The 12,880-nt window shown below is 50.6% G+C and overlaps 1 protein-coding gene across 7 annotated transcripts in view; it reads left to right on the top strand.

Annotated features, from left to right (window-relative positions):
* LOC115504913 (protein transport protein Sec16B-like) overlaps positions 1-12,880 on the top strand; it is a 63,039-nt gene that overhangs the window by 41,386 nt on the left and 8,773 nt on the right. For 5 of the 7 annotated variants that reach the window (XM_032591743.1, XM_032591740.1, XM_032591742.1 and 2 more), the window contains 7 exons: positions 2,882-2,999; positions 4,200-4,311; positions 6,226-6,331; positions 7,953-8,093; positions 9,143-9,253; positions 10,505-10,577; positions 11,910-12,182. In XM_032591743.1, the coding sequence (XP_032447634.1) occupies positions 2,882-2,999; positions 4,200-4,311; positions 6,226-6,331; positions 7,953-8,093; positions 9,143-9,253; positions 10,505-10,577; positions 11,910-12,182 (934 nt within the window). The remainder of the gene's footprint in view (positions 1-2,881; positions 3,000-4,199; positions 4,312-6,225; positions 6,332-7,952; positions 8,094-9,142; positions 9,254-10,504; positions 10,578-11,909; positions 12,183-12,880) is intronic. The other 2 variants (XM_032591745.1, XM_032591744.1) reach the window with 1 other exon arrangement.

Genomic DNA, 12,880 nt, shown 5'->3' with positions numbered 1-12,880 from the left:
TTTACTTAAATTCGTGATGAAATGCTTGGTGATATCTCTTTGTTTTGTGGTAACATTTTTCCAGTGAATGTTCTTTCTACCTTCCATTAGTTTTTCATATTACTTCCTTCCTTCTATCTTTACAGTGTATTTGTACAGATTTTGTGCTTGTTCCTTGACAGGAGTTGAGTCTTCCCTGGGCCAGTAGTTTCTGGTAGGTTTGTGCTGGGGAGGGGCCAGGGCCACATTGCAAGCTATCTGTCATTTCCCACACGATCTGGAGTTTTCTGTGGGTATCTGTGTAGCCTTTCCTTCTCCTAAGTCGGCAGAGATGGCTGTGGGATCCCCTCCTTCTGGAATTCTCTCTCTGCTCCCTCCTGCACTCTGTTCAATTTCCACTACCTTCGGCAGCCTTTTCTTATATTTTGAAGTTTGGGTTTTTGCTGTCACCCAGTTTTAATGAAAATGGACTTCACATTTTTGCTTTTCTGTTCTTCTTATTGCTTGGGGACGATTCCTAGAAAGGAAAAGAGAGATGATGACTTTCATGCCCCATCATCAAACCCACTGGCTATACTGGAACATGGAGTGCTCACAGTTCAGCGGAATGCCACGCACCGCCATGACGGTGCATCATGTCACAAAGCACTAAATGCAGGAAATTATGTAATCAGCGTATGGTCCACTGGGTCTCACTGCAGTGGTAGAGTTAACTAAATGTTCCCTGTGTTTAGGTGAGAAAACCGAGGAGCAGGAGGTGATGTGCCAAGGCGGTATTTGATCTCAGTGTTTGAGAGTGACCTAGCATCTGGCACCCAGGAAAAGGCTGGCTGTTAGTTACTTGGAATGAGTGGAAAAGACACGGCGGCCGGAAAACCCAGATGTAGGCTTCTATCACAAGTCTAACCGGAGCCTGCTCCTTGCTGCTCTGTGAGCTTGGCTTTGTTACCTGATCTCAGAGCCTCAGGTTTTCCTCTTTGTGGGCATTTTGATGCCTAACCAAGAGAGTTATTGTGAAGAGTAAAGGAGAGAGAATATCTGAGCAGATCAACGACCATGCTTGACCCGTTGAAGTTAGTCAGGTGTATGCTCTCTCTTGCACACTCTTTCTCTCCATACATCTGCTTTACAGTGATTTTTTTCAAATCACCTAGGGAAGAGATAGAAGAATGACTTCTAAATGTTCTTTTCAGCAAGGATTTTTCTTTTGCGCGTTCCTTTCGTTACAGCGAGAAAGGGCCTGGCTTATGCGGGGATAATAATAGTACCCAATGCGTGTGACCGTTCTAGGAGAAACGCCTAGCAGCGAGTATGGTTCACGGCCAGAGTGCAGCGAGTAAGAACTGCTCTTCTTGTGATTTATCATCATCATCACCCTCATTCACACTGCATCGCCCAGATAAACAAAGAGTAACTATAAAATGGAGTTGGATAAAGCATCTTTTGTTCCTGGGGATAACTACAAAGACCAAATAATTAGGGATTGTTTTGACTTTCAAATCTTAGCTATTACTATCGATCTCTTGCTCTACCCATTCCAATAACAAACTGGAAGATGGACTGGTCCACAAATCACCTCCTTCCTTTTGCTGGGCTTCCGTGTGTGTGTGTGTGTGTGTGTGTGTGTGTGTGTACGTCTGTGTATATGCACCTATGTATAATTTATAAAGGGCAAACAAACTAAGTGCAAAGCACTATGCTATGTGCTTTACCTAGCTATCTTATTTCATTATCAACAATAACTGTTATGTAGAATATAACTCATATTATGATCTCCACTTAGATGAGGAAAAAAGGTTTTGAGAAACGTGCTCAAGGTCACACAGCTAGTAAAAAGGCGGGATGCCAGTTGAATCCAGGGCCTGGGTTGTTTCTGTGATGTTCTATTGCTTCTTTATAGATATTTCCTGTCCTAAAATTCCCCTTCATTCGGGAGAGGGAAGCCCAAGCCCCACCATTTGTGTGGGGCATTTCCCCACTTCCAGGGTTCTGTGTGCACCCTGCTGCCCCCTGGTGGAGATCTGCTGCCCCTGCATTGTCACCAGAGGGAGTGGGCCGAGCCCTCAGCTGGGAGCAAGATGAACGGGGACTGGGTGCGGGGCTGGGCCACTTGGCCTGCTTTTCTCCAGCCATGGGAATTCAACTTAATAGGGTTGTGAAAATTAACTGAGGTCATGTGTGTGAAAGGCCTTTGTAAAACCAGAAAACACAAGCCATTTGGTAAGGTATTAAGGGGCCTAGGGTTGCCCTGACTTCTAACAGGCTAATGTGGATTCTTCATATGAGCCAAGGATGTTTGGTCTTCCTTCTCCCACTGAAACATCAGGGTTTGTTTTGTTTTCTTTTTCTGGATTTGTCCCTAGCTGTTGGGGTCAGGGGTACCAGGAAGAAATTTGAAAATCAGTAAGTGATCAAAAGTGTCATTTTATTTGCCTATTGCCTGAGGTTCCTACGAATGCATGTATGCGTCCGTGTCTGTCTGCCTGCCCATCCTTCCAGCAGTCTTGTCTTTTTGTTTGTTTGTTTTAAGTTTACTTATTTATTTATTTTGAGAGAGAGAGAGCAGAGGAGGGGCAGAGAGAGAGAGAGGGAGAGAGAATCCCAAGCAGGCTCTGCCCTGTGAGTGCAGAACCCAAGCAGGGCTTGAACTCATGAACCGTGAGATCATGACCTGAGCTGAAGTCAGGAGTCAGATGCTTAACCGACCGAGCCACCCAGGAGCCCCAAGTCTTGCTTTTTAAAAGGAGATCTGGAAATCAGTGACTGGTAGCAATGCAGGTGGCGGAAGCCGGCCTTCCCCGAACTCCTCGAAACCAGGAGACAGACACCAACGTTCTTCATCCCCGTTGTGGCCCGTGATCCTTCAGCCAGTAAATCTTCCATTTTGTCTGCTGCCTTCCAGTGCTGTGGGGACAAGCAGTGGGGAGACTGGAGGCCTCACTTGGCCGTGATTCTGTCAAATCAGAGTGGGGACCTGGAGCTGCATCAGCGCACAATTGTCACCATGGGGGACACTCTGGGTAAGCAGAAGCCAGCCCTGCCCCCTCCTCTCCTCTAGGCTGTGTCCAGGCCACTTTAGACGTCTATCCTCAGGCTTTTAGGTTCTGTGCAGGGCCTGCGTCTGTGCCTCAGGCTTTCCTCTGACCCAGGGGCCTCAGTGTTTGGGGGTCGGAAACTCCAGAGAAAGGAGTGTCGTTCTTGTCTCACCGTTTCCCAGATTTTCTGCTGCAATGCAGTCCAGGCCCCTGAGACTCGGGCTGGGCTGCTGCAGAGGCTCCCCTCAGCAGCTGGTTTTCTATCCCTGGTCAGATTCCCCCCAGGATGGAGCTAACACACAGGGAACCTCGCCTCTTGTTATGGTTAGCCGCACGGCGACCCAGCTCAGCCAGAGAGGAACTTCTATTTTTGCCTGAACTACCCTGAGTAATTGCGTAGGCTTTACCTTTATTATCTCTCAGTGAACGTTGCCTTATAAACACTAAGGGTTACAGAATGTTCCAGACCGGAGGTTCTCAAATTTGGTCAAGGGGCTGAATGCCTAGAAATCATGATACTCTTTGTTAACTTTGTGAAATATTGCTCTGTTAAACGGAAAAGAGCGATGTGCAAGGTAGCACCAAGTCAGACGGCAGGTGGGTCAGCGGCCGATGGTTAGAAAGGGAGGCGGGTTTTGTTTAGTCCTTCCTGGGCACCTGGCCCTGTGCTGAGTACGTCACCTACTTGAATTAATTCAATTTTGAGGTAATGGAAAATGTATGGGAGAACATTCTGAAAATGGGAACAGGCTGGTCATTATTGGTAGTTTTTATGAGCCCTGCGAAAAGTTTTCTATTGTTTGATTTTAGCAGAGGAAGCATTAGTGCCCCCAAGGAGTCTAATTTAAAAACAGCTACTTCTTTGCTCAGGTGTAGGCATCTGCTCTCTTTTCACCCTCAGGAAGGACGTAAAATGCTTAGAAAATTCCTAATCACGAATATACTAGGAAAACACGAATCAGTGATGTATTCTGGCTGAAAAGAATTGAAATGTAATGTCCGAAGCCAAAAATGCTGGTGGGAGGGGACAGTGTGGTTTAGGGCCAGCGACTCTGGCCTTCCCTCCCCCGAGGATTCTCCCCTCGGACCCCGAGCCCCCTCTGCCATCTCTCTCCCACCCACCCCGATGGTGGGTCCCCACACAGCCATGTTCCGTAACTGGGCCTTGCTCTCCTCCTCCTGCAGCTGGGAAGGGGCTGGTGGAGGCAGCCCACTTCTGCTACCTCGTGGCTCACGTGCCCTTCGGCCACTACACCGTGAAGACAGATCATCTGGCCTTGCTTGGCAGTAGCCACAGGTAGGGTCTCCTGGGGGAAAGGGAACGGGAAGGACGGTTTCCAGGGAATTGTTTGAGGGAGGCCTTGTTGGGTCTCATGGCTCTACTTTCCATTTTCTTGTATGCATTTCACCTACTGCTGCTCCCCTCCTCTGGGGCTGTTCTGCACAGATCTGGGCAGGGAGGTGTGCCCGGTGGGAGCCGCATCACACCTCCAGGGGGCCTCAGGCCCCAGCCCTGCTCCCCAAAACTGCGTGTGGGTCTTTGAGGTGTATTGCCCCCTTCTGACCACTTGGTGGCGCCCTGGCTCCATGACCAGACATCATCTGTTAAGAACTGTCAGTGCGATCGATCGGGGTGGCTTGAGGTTCTGTATTAGGCAGCCCTGGGCTTGTCTCAGAGTCAGCCCTGGGCAGAATTGGAAATTGCAAGAAGTTTATGTTTACTCCTTACACCCCTACACTGACGGTGCACAAGCTACTCAAAGTCCAGCCTGTTACTTATTCTTTGTTGGCCATAACGTTAGCGTTTTCACACACAAGGATCTTTTTTTTTTTTTTTAAGTTTATTTATTTATTTTGAGAGAGACAGAGTGCGGAGTGGGGGAGGGGCAGAGAGAAAGGGAGCGTCTCAAGCAGGCTCCGCACCATCAACGCAGAGCCCGATGCAAGGCTCGAACTCACGGAACTGCGAGATCATGACCTGAGCTGAAATAAGAGTTGGACGCTTAACCAGCCGAACCTCCCAGACTCCCCTTCACACGGAAGGATCTTAATAAGCCTGTAGACAATGAGTAAATGGACAAAAAAGATCGGTTTGCTTCCCAGCAGTTCTCCATGTTCTGGATCTCCCCCCCCCACCCCACCACGCCCCCACCGTAATACTTAACATACCCTAAGCTCTTACATTGTGCCAGTCATTTTATTTGCACTGTTTCCTTTAATCAGTACAAATTTATCCTATGAATAAAGTATATGTTTAATCTTAACTTTATACAGGAGGGAAACCAAGGCACAGAGAGGTTAAATAACTTATCTAAGATAGCACAGCTAGTGTGCAGTCACGTGGGACTTGGAATCCAGGCTGTGAGGCTGTGAAGTCCTTTCAACTGTTGCGCAAAACTGCCTACCTCTGTGGAAATGTACAGCCGTGGCCAGCTCTCTCTGGGTCGTGATCTCTGACAGCATATAGTGGGCTTGTCAGAGAAGACCACCTGTGCCAAATGTGACAATACATGTGCACGGGTTAATTCGTCTCCCTCCTATGTTTATATGGTACAAGGACATTTCTGGAGATAACCTGTGGTGATCGAGATTAAGAAGCACGCCAAGCCGTCGGGGCCTGTGGAGGGGTCTGGTAGCCCCTGGGAACACATTTGGCCAGCCCACTTCCTCATTGCCTCATTGGCTGAATGAACACCCAGCATAGGGACTGTCCTTTGATTTTTGGCTCAGCTGTTGTCCCCATTCTTGGCCATGCCTTCTTTTCTGGGTGCTCTCGAGAGCATCCTCTTATGCTGTTTTGTTGGGGCCAGGAGTGGCCTTCCATAGATGCACGTTCTAGGCCTTCAGGGTACTAAGGTGAGCTCTCAGCATGTTAAAGAGCAGCGCCTAGTGCCCTTCTGAGGAGGAGGAAGGTCAGTTTGCCTTAGGTGACCCTCCAGCAAAGAAGGTGGAGGACCCCCCTTTCTGCACTTCTGGTGCAGGGCTCTGCTCTGTTCCTTCCCCAGCCCCAAGAAGGTGGAGAAAGAGGAGGCAAAACATTCACTCCGGAGGCCCCCAGTCTCTTTCCCGTCTTGGAGTCGCCCCAGGGATCAGCCCAGGGCAGGAATTCTATCTACCTTGTTCGGATGCAGCTGGTGCTTGTCTACTAGGATTTAAGTTCCTCCCTCCCAATCCCCCCTCAATTTCTTTTATTGTTATTCCCTGACTGTAGTCAAGAGTTTTTGAAATTTGCAACAACTGAGGCTATCCAGAGGACGGAAATCTTCGAGTATTGTCAGATGCTGGGCCGCCCCAAATCCTTCATCCCTTCTTTCCAGGTAACTGAACCCACCCGAGGGCACCGCCTTAGCTGCGTCACATGGCCGCGAGCAGCTGGGTTTCCAGAGTTGCTATTTGGCACAGGGTAGCTGGGCGAAGTCATCTACAGCACTTTTCCTCGTTAGCTTGAGCGTGGGAAGAGTTAGGATTTCTTTCTAGGTCCCCTAAAAGTCTGCATTTCAAGATACGAAAGCAAATCAATGCAGCAGCCCCTGTTGCTGGAGGCTCCTGCCTTGCCCCGGAACAAAGGGAAATTGGCCCGCGTCCTGTCGCACCTGCTCCGCAGCAAGTGCTGCTTTCCGCTCTCTGCAAACAGCTCTCCCTTCTCCTCCTCCCCTCTGGCCATGCGGCCTGTTGGGGGGGGGGGGCGGGGAGCGGGAAGGCCCAGCCCAGGGGGGTTTGCCCAGCCTGCTCCCTCCTTCCGACGTGCTCCTCCCATCTCTTTGAGTCTCCTAGCTGCTCAAGTTCCTTCCCGCTCAGTCCCTGCCCTCGCCCTTCTGTCTTCCCCTGGGGCTTCCGCTGTGCCGGGGGCGAGGGCCCTGCCGGTTCGACTCTTCTCAGCTTCTCTGCTTGAGGACCTCATGTCACACCTCCAATTCATCGGGACTCCTTCAGTGCGCCTGGCAACACAACACGCGCACGCACACTCACAGCCCACAACACAAAAAGCACAAAAATGCTCGAAAATGACGGCCTTCGTGTATAGCAGCTTCCTTCATTGTTTTACCGAAGACTCTCCCTCCCCAGCAAAGCTGAGCAGATGAGCTCCTTTGGGAACAGGTCTCTCTTCTCTCTCTCTCTCTTTCTTCTTTGCTCATCCCACCTTTCAGTCACCTTTGGGCAGACAGGAAGGAAGTTAGCTTTAGCGAGTGTGTTCTATGTGCCAGCAGGGCGCTATTGTGCTTTGAGTTATTATTTCTAACCCCGCGAGGTGGGCATGACTCCCTTCCTTTTGCCAAACGGGAAACTGAAGAGAGGAGTCACATGCTGTGGGCTCCTAGCTCTTGCCTGCCATTTGTTCTAAGAACTTTACATGGATTGTCTCATTTAATCTTTACAACAACCAAGGGGTGAACAGTATTGTCCCCGTGCTGCAGTGAGGAAACTGAGGCACAGGGAGGTGCGGTAACCAGCGCAATGTGGCACACCCAGTGCAGAGCTGGGATTTGAAGTTGGGCCTGTCTGATTTCCAAACCCTCATGGCTCTACCTTGCTGTGCCCCTCATGCTTCTGTAAATAGCTGTCTGCCTGCGTCAGAGTGATTTCTTCTTCTTTCCTATGTCTCCCCCGGTGCCTGGTCCTATGCTCCACAAATGCCAGGCTTTCCAGATTACGCGGGCTTGCTTATCGGAAGTAACTAGTCTGGTGCGTTCCCGTGGTGACTCGGTCTCCAGAGACTGAACGGATGTGACTCCCATCCCTTTCTCAGCGATGTGTGACCTGCAGGCTGGATTTGCAACTGTGCCCCTAGGCAGACAGAGTAAACCAAACGGCACGAGGCCCTCCTTGATATTTCGGATGGCAGAGTTAGCGGAAGCTGGCAGCCGGCTGACTTATCTACATGTCTCTCCTTCTATCCTGCCCGGATGGACTAGTCACTGGCCCCGCTCCTCTCCACAGGTGTATAAGCTCCTTTATGCTTCCCGTCTGGCAGATTATGGCCTTGCGTCCCCGGCCTTGCATTACTGCGAAGCCATTGGCACGGCCCTCCTTAGCCAAGGAGAGAGTGATCACCCTGTGCTATTAGTGGAACTCATCAAGGTGAGTTTCTCAAAGGGTTCTCTGCAGGTGTTTTATCTTCAGTGTTCAGAGAAAGCTATTGTGAAAGCAGCTTAGACTCCACAGCCCATCTCCTTTGAACATGCTGGAAAATTGGAGCCCATGGCTGTCTTTGACCACGTACGCATGCCCAGGCATGATAAGCAGAGTCCTGACACCACACAAAGAAGCAGGCAGTGGGCGGGGGTTGGTGGGATCGGGGGGCTGGAAAGCAGGCGTGTGCTGTGCCAGGAATTTATTCTTGCATCCGCTTTTCTGGGACAGTAAAACCACACGTTCCGGTCAGCCGTTCTAATTATAAATGCTGGACTTAGAGTATATATTTTAGTGATTAAAACAGGAAATGAGCCTTATTAAAATGCTTTTAAATGCATGGAATACTTTATCACATGTGGGGTACGTTTAAAAACGACAACATAACATATCAACGTTTAGTTCCAGGGGAAGAAAATGATCGGGCAAATAGTGCCAATTAATTGAAGAAAAATCCATTAGCTGGAGAGTAAAAAGACAGCCTGTTGTCAATTTTTGCTTTGCTTTAGACAAGGTCCAACTGTTGGATTCAGCAGCCAACAAAATCTGTGGTGCTGAGCCCCCTGCCCCTGAAAAATGTAGGGCGCTCAGGGACTCAGAATGGAGGTGCTGTCCCCGCCCCATGGAATTCTGGGATTGGAATTAGCATTTTAGCAACAGTCCAGGTGATTCCTAGGAGCACCCAAGTGCAGTACTTGAGAAGCAGTACTTGAGAAGCAGTACTAGAGGAGACAACTTTGCAGAGACACAAAGCTGGGTAACAGTTTCTTCTTATATTTCATCGCATATCTAACACCAAGATGGGTTAATTGTTTATTTATGTTGCAGCTTCAGGAAGGTATCTGCTGGATTTGCTAATCAATTATTCTTGGTAATCTGATTGGCAAGGGAGTTAAGACTGTCTTTCTCCTATTCCCCTGTTGCCTCTTTCCCCATCATCTATGTCCGCTTTCCCCTCTCTTACCTTCGCCCCTGACCCGGCTGGGAACCGGGCACAGCTAGCGGAGAAACTGAAGCTGTCAGATCCCTTGGTTGTAGACAGACGCAGAGACCGGGACCTGGAGCCTGACTGGCTGGTGCAGCTTCGGAGGCGGCTCAAGGAGCTGGCGGTGAGCGGGGTTGGAGCTGGGATGGTGGTGAGACCTCTGTTTCTCTCTCCGCTCCCCTGGAACAGAGCACTGACCTTGACAAGTCCCCGACCCCACGGAGGGCCATCCGCGAGACACAGGTTGACCCGGGAGGGGGTGGCGCTCAGCCCCCCAGCTGTTGCCTGTCCCTCAGGCAGAGATGGTCTCCTGGGTTTGCCTGTGAGGCCCTGGGGCCCTCTTGCCAATCACCCTCGTCTTTGGTCCTAGAAGCTACATTTATGAGCATTAAAGCTTTCATCTCTCTGTTAGGAACAATGGATCACAGTGGACTCGTGTCACTTTCATGTAATGTAGGGCAATTGCTTAAAAGATTTCCGGACCTTTCCTTTTTGTTCTGACAACTGCAGAAGCTGCTGGTAGTAATTGTACCAGTAATTCGAACAGGGCTGCCTCCATTTTCTTTCTTCCAATCTCTATAACGACGGGAGAGGGTGGATATTTCAAGGCACACACAGCCCTGACTCACATGGGCTGCACGCACGGGGCCCTGGGGCCCTTCCCGTTGCCCCTTCTGTGGGGAGACGCTGGGAGATGCTGGTCTCCTGGTCCCTGCCTGCTCTGAGCACACCCAGGAGAGATGCAGGGCTGAGGCCTTGCCCTTGCCCCTCCCCCACCAGCCCTCAGCATCCGGTCCAGATTCTCATACCTCGTCACTCCCTCTGAAGTTTCTTTTTACTTAATTTTTATTTTTTTATTTAAAAATTTTTTTTAGGGGCGCCTGGGTGGCGCAGTCGGTTAAGCGTCCGACTTCAGCCAGGTCACGATCTCGCGGTCTGTGAGTTCGAGCCCCGCGTCAGGCTCTGGGCTGATGGCTCGGAGCCTGGAGCCTGTTTCCGATTCTGTGTCTCCTTCTCTCTCTGCCCCTCCCCCGTTCGTGCTCTGTCTCTCTCTGTCCCAAAAATAAATAAACGTTGAAAAAAAAAATTAAAAAAAAATTTTTTTTTAAATGTTTATTTATTTTTGAGAGACAGAGAGTGAGCAGGGGAGGGGCAGAGAGAGAGAGAGAGGGAGACACAGTATTTGAAACAGGCTCCAGTCTCTGTGCTGTCAGCACAGAGCCCAATGCGGGGCGCAAACTCACAAACCTGAGCCAAAGTTGGACGTTTAATGGACTGAGCCACCCAGGAGCCCCTTGACTTAATTTTAAACCATTGTTCCCTGTTCTTGCTTTTCTTTGTGTAGTTTAAAAAGATTTTACTTTGTGTTTAATAGCAGAAGGTCACAGGAGACACTGGGGATCTTTGTCCTGCTCACTCAGATGCTTCTGGAGTCGGAGGAACAACAGGTACCCGCGCTGATGACCTGAGTGCAAATGGCTGACTCTCTGGGCCTGATCGTAGAGATAACAGAACTTAGAAAATATTCGCCTGGCCCTTCCTGGGGGGTACTTCCTTGCCTGTACAAATCTGACCTTGTCCCCACAGCTCTGTCTGGCCACAGCCATCCTGACACTTCTAAGTTCCCACATGTTTAGAGTTTCTGCCTCACATTCAGGTTTTAATACTCACCATGTTGTATCGTGATCTCATCGTTTCACCTGCCTCCGTACCTTCTCCCCAGCTGATGAGTTTCTTGAGGCCAGAGAGGGTGGATTGTCTGTGTTTCATGTAGGTGTTGGAAACATAGGAAGATTTTTTTGAGCTATCAGTTTTGATTTTTGAGCTAACAATTGCTATACACATGTGACAAATGTTTCAAAATGTTGCCAGCACATCCCTCCTTTCCCCTCAGGATGCCCCTGAGTGCTGGGTCCAGCCAGCATTATTACCCCCAGTTAGCTCTGGGCCCTTTCCCCAAGTGACCACAGCCCTCCGCCCTGTGGTGGGGTCAGGACAGGGTGTCATCTCTTGATTTCCAGCCGTTTCCCACCCGCGGGCGTCTTCCTCACGGAGGATGAGCTGGGGGAAGGCGAGGAAAGCGGGCCCTGCTTTCTGTTTCTCAGCTTTGCTGCTGTATTCCAGCACCTTCCAGGCAGAGGCCTGGAGGGGAACCAGGCCAGGGCTTCTTGAGTGCTGCTTCCGCCGACAAGCAGCCCTGTCCCTTGTCACCCAATTGTGCATGTGGGTCAGCAGCCCCACTGGCCCCGTGACCATCAGCCAGTCATCCACACCACAGCCCATCTCATTAGCAAAGTGGGAGAGCCGGAAGGAATCCCATCACACTCGCTTCCGGGACCGATGCTCTGGTTCATTTCTGTGGTTCTGATTTGGGTTTTAATGGAAACTTTCTAAGCTTCAAACACCCAAGTCCATTAGGAAATCCTTAAAGGAGAAAGTTTACCCCCAAATAAAAAAGTGTGGAGTGAAACAAGGAAGGTAATTTCTATCCTCCTGATGTGCTGGTTCAAGGCTCAGAGATCATACAAGGCAGTGAGGGAAATAATTTTGTAAACTCTAAGTCACAAGCAGTGACAGGTGTTCCAATCACTGCTGTGTTGTGTTTGTCATCACATTAATGGCAGCCACATCAAGCGGCCTGTCCTTGTGACTGCTTTCCAAAGAGGACATGGCAGGAATGACCCTGGTGTGATGGGTCCACGCTAATGTCACATTGCAGGTCTCAGTCCTTCTTCTTTGCCCTATGTCCTTAGGAAACACTTTCTACCATGATCTTTTAGGACGTCAGAGCCACTCAGAAGCCCTTGGGGACCGCAGAGCCTTGTGGCCAACACCGGAGCAGATGGGGCCAGGCCAGCCCAGCTCACAACACCCCATTCCCCACCAGCCCAGTTCCTGTCCAGCAGGAGGAGGTGTGGGGCAGATGGGGGTCCCCGTGCCTCTTTACTCGGTTCCTGAGGTCTGTCTGCCAGGGACTGGTGGCTGTATGGCCGTGACAGGCCCTCCTGGAGGAGAAGCCTGGGAAGAAACCCAGCAGATATATCCACCTCCTGGTAAGACCTGCCGGCCAGGCTGGAAGCCTGGGGTGAGGAGTGTCGAAGGGGAGGAAGCAGATGATGGAGGTGGGCGGGGTCAGAGGTGGGGTCAGAGCTGATCAAGCCCTGAAGGGTGGGTGTGCACCTGACTGAGGGCCTGCTCTGTGGTAGCCCTGGGGCTGGGACTCTGCCTGCCTCCGAGGGCTTGCCCTTCCATTGCAGCCTGTCTCTCCACTGGACAAGCATAGTGAGGCTCACAGCGGTCACTCCTGCCCTCCCCTTGGATGCAGAGTTCCTAGGAGAGAGGCTGCAGGGTGGAGAAGGGAGGAAAATGCCACTTGCACCCAAGTGTGGTGAGCAGTGCTGAGTCACCAAGCGAATGCTGGCAGCCAGACAGGGGGATTACATCGTCGACCTTCTAAGATAAGGTCCTGTCCAAAACAGGAGACTCAAACGGAGGGGAAGGTCAGGGAGGAACCCTGTGAGCTAGCTGCACGTGACCCAGGTTTCCAGGATTCCTAAGGAACAGCCTTGGCTCAGGGTAGAGGTCAGGTGACCAGCATGTCCTGGGGCAGCTGGAAGAGGGTTGTGCCCGTGGATTCGCATTTACGCGATCCAATTGGTTTGGACCGGATAGGCTGGGACCTCCAGCTGCTTTGCAGTTAGAAAAGCCGACAGTAGCCACGTTCCTTCTTCAGATTAGATGGGAAAAGCAC

Source organism: Lynx canadensis, chromosome F1 (genome assembly GCF_007474595.2).
Source record: "Lynx canadensis isolate LIC74 chromosome F1, mLynCan4.pri.v2, whole genome shotgun sequence".
NCBI lineage: Eukaryota > Metazoa > Chordata > Mammalia > Carnivora > Felidae > Lynx > Lynx canadensis.
Note: the sequence above shows the minus strand (reverse complement) of the source record. Positions and strands in the feature narration are given on the sequence as shown.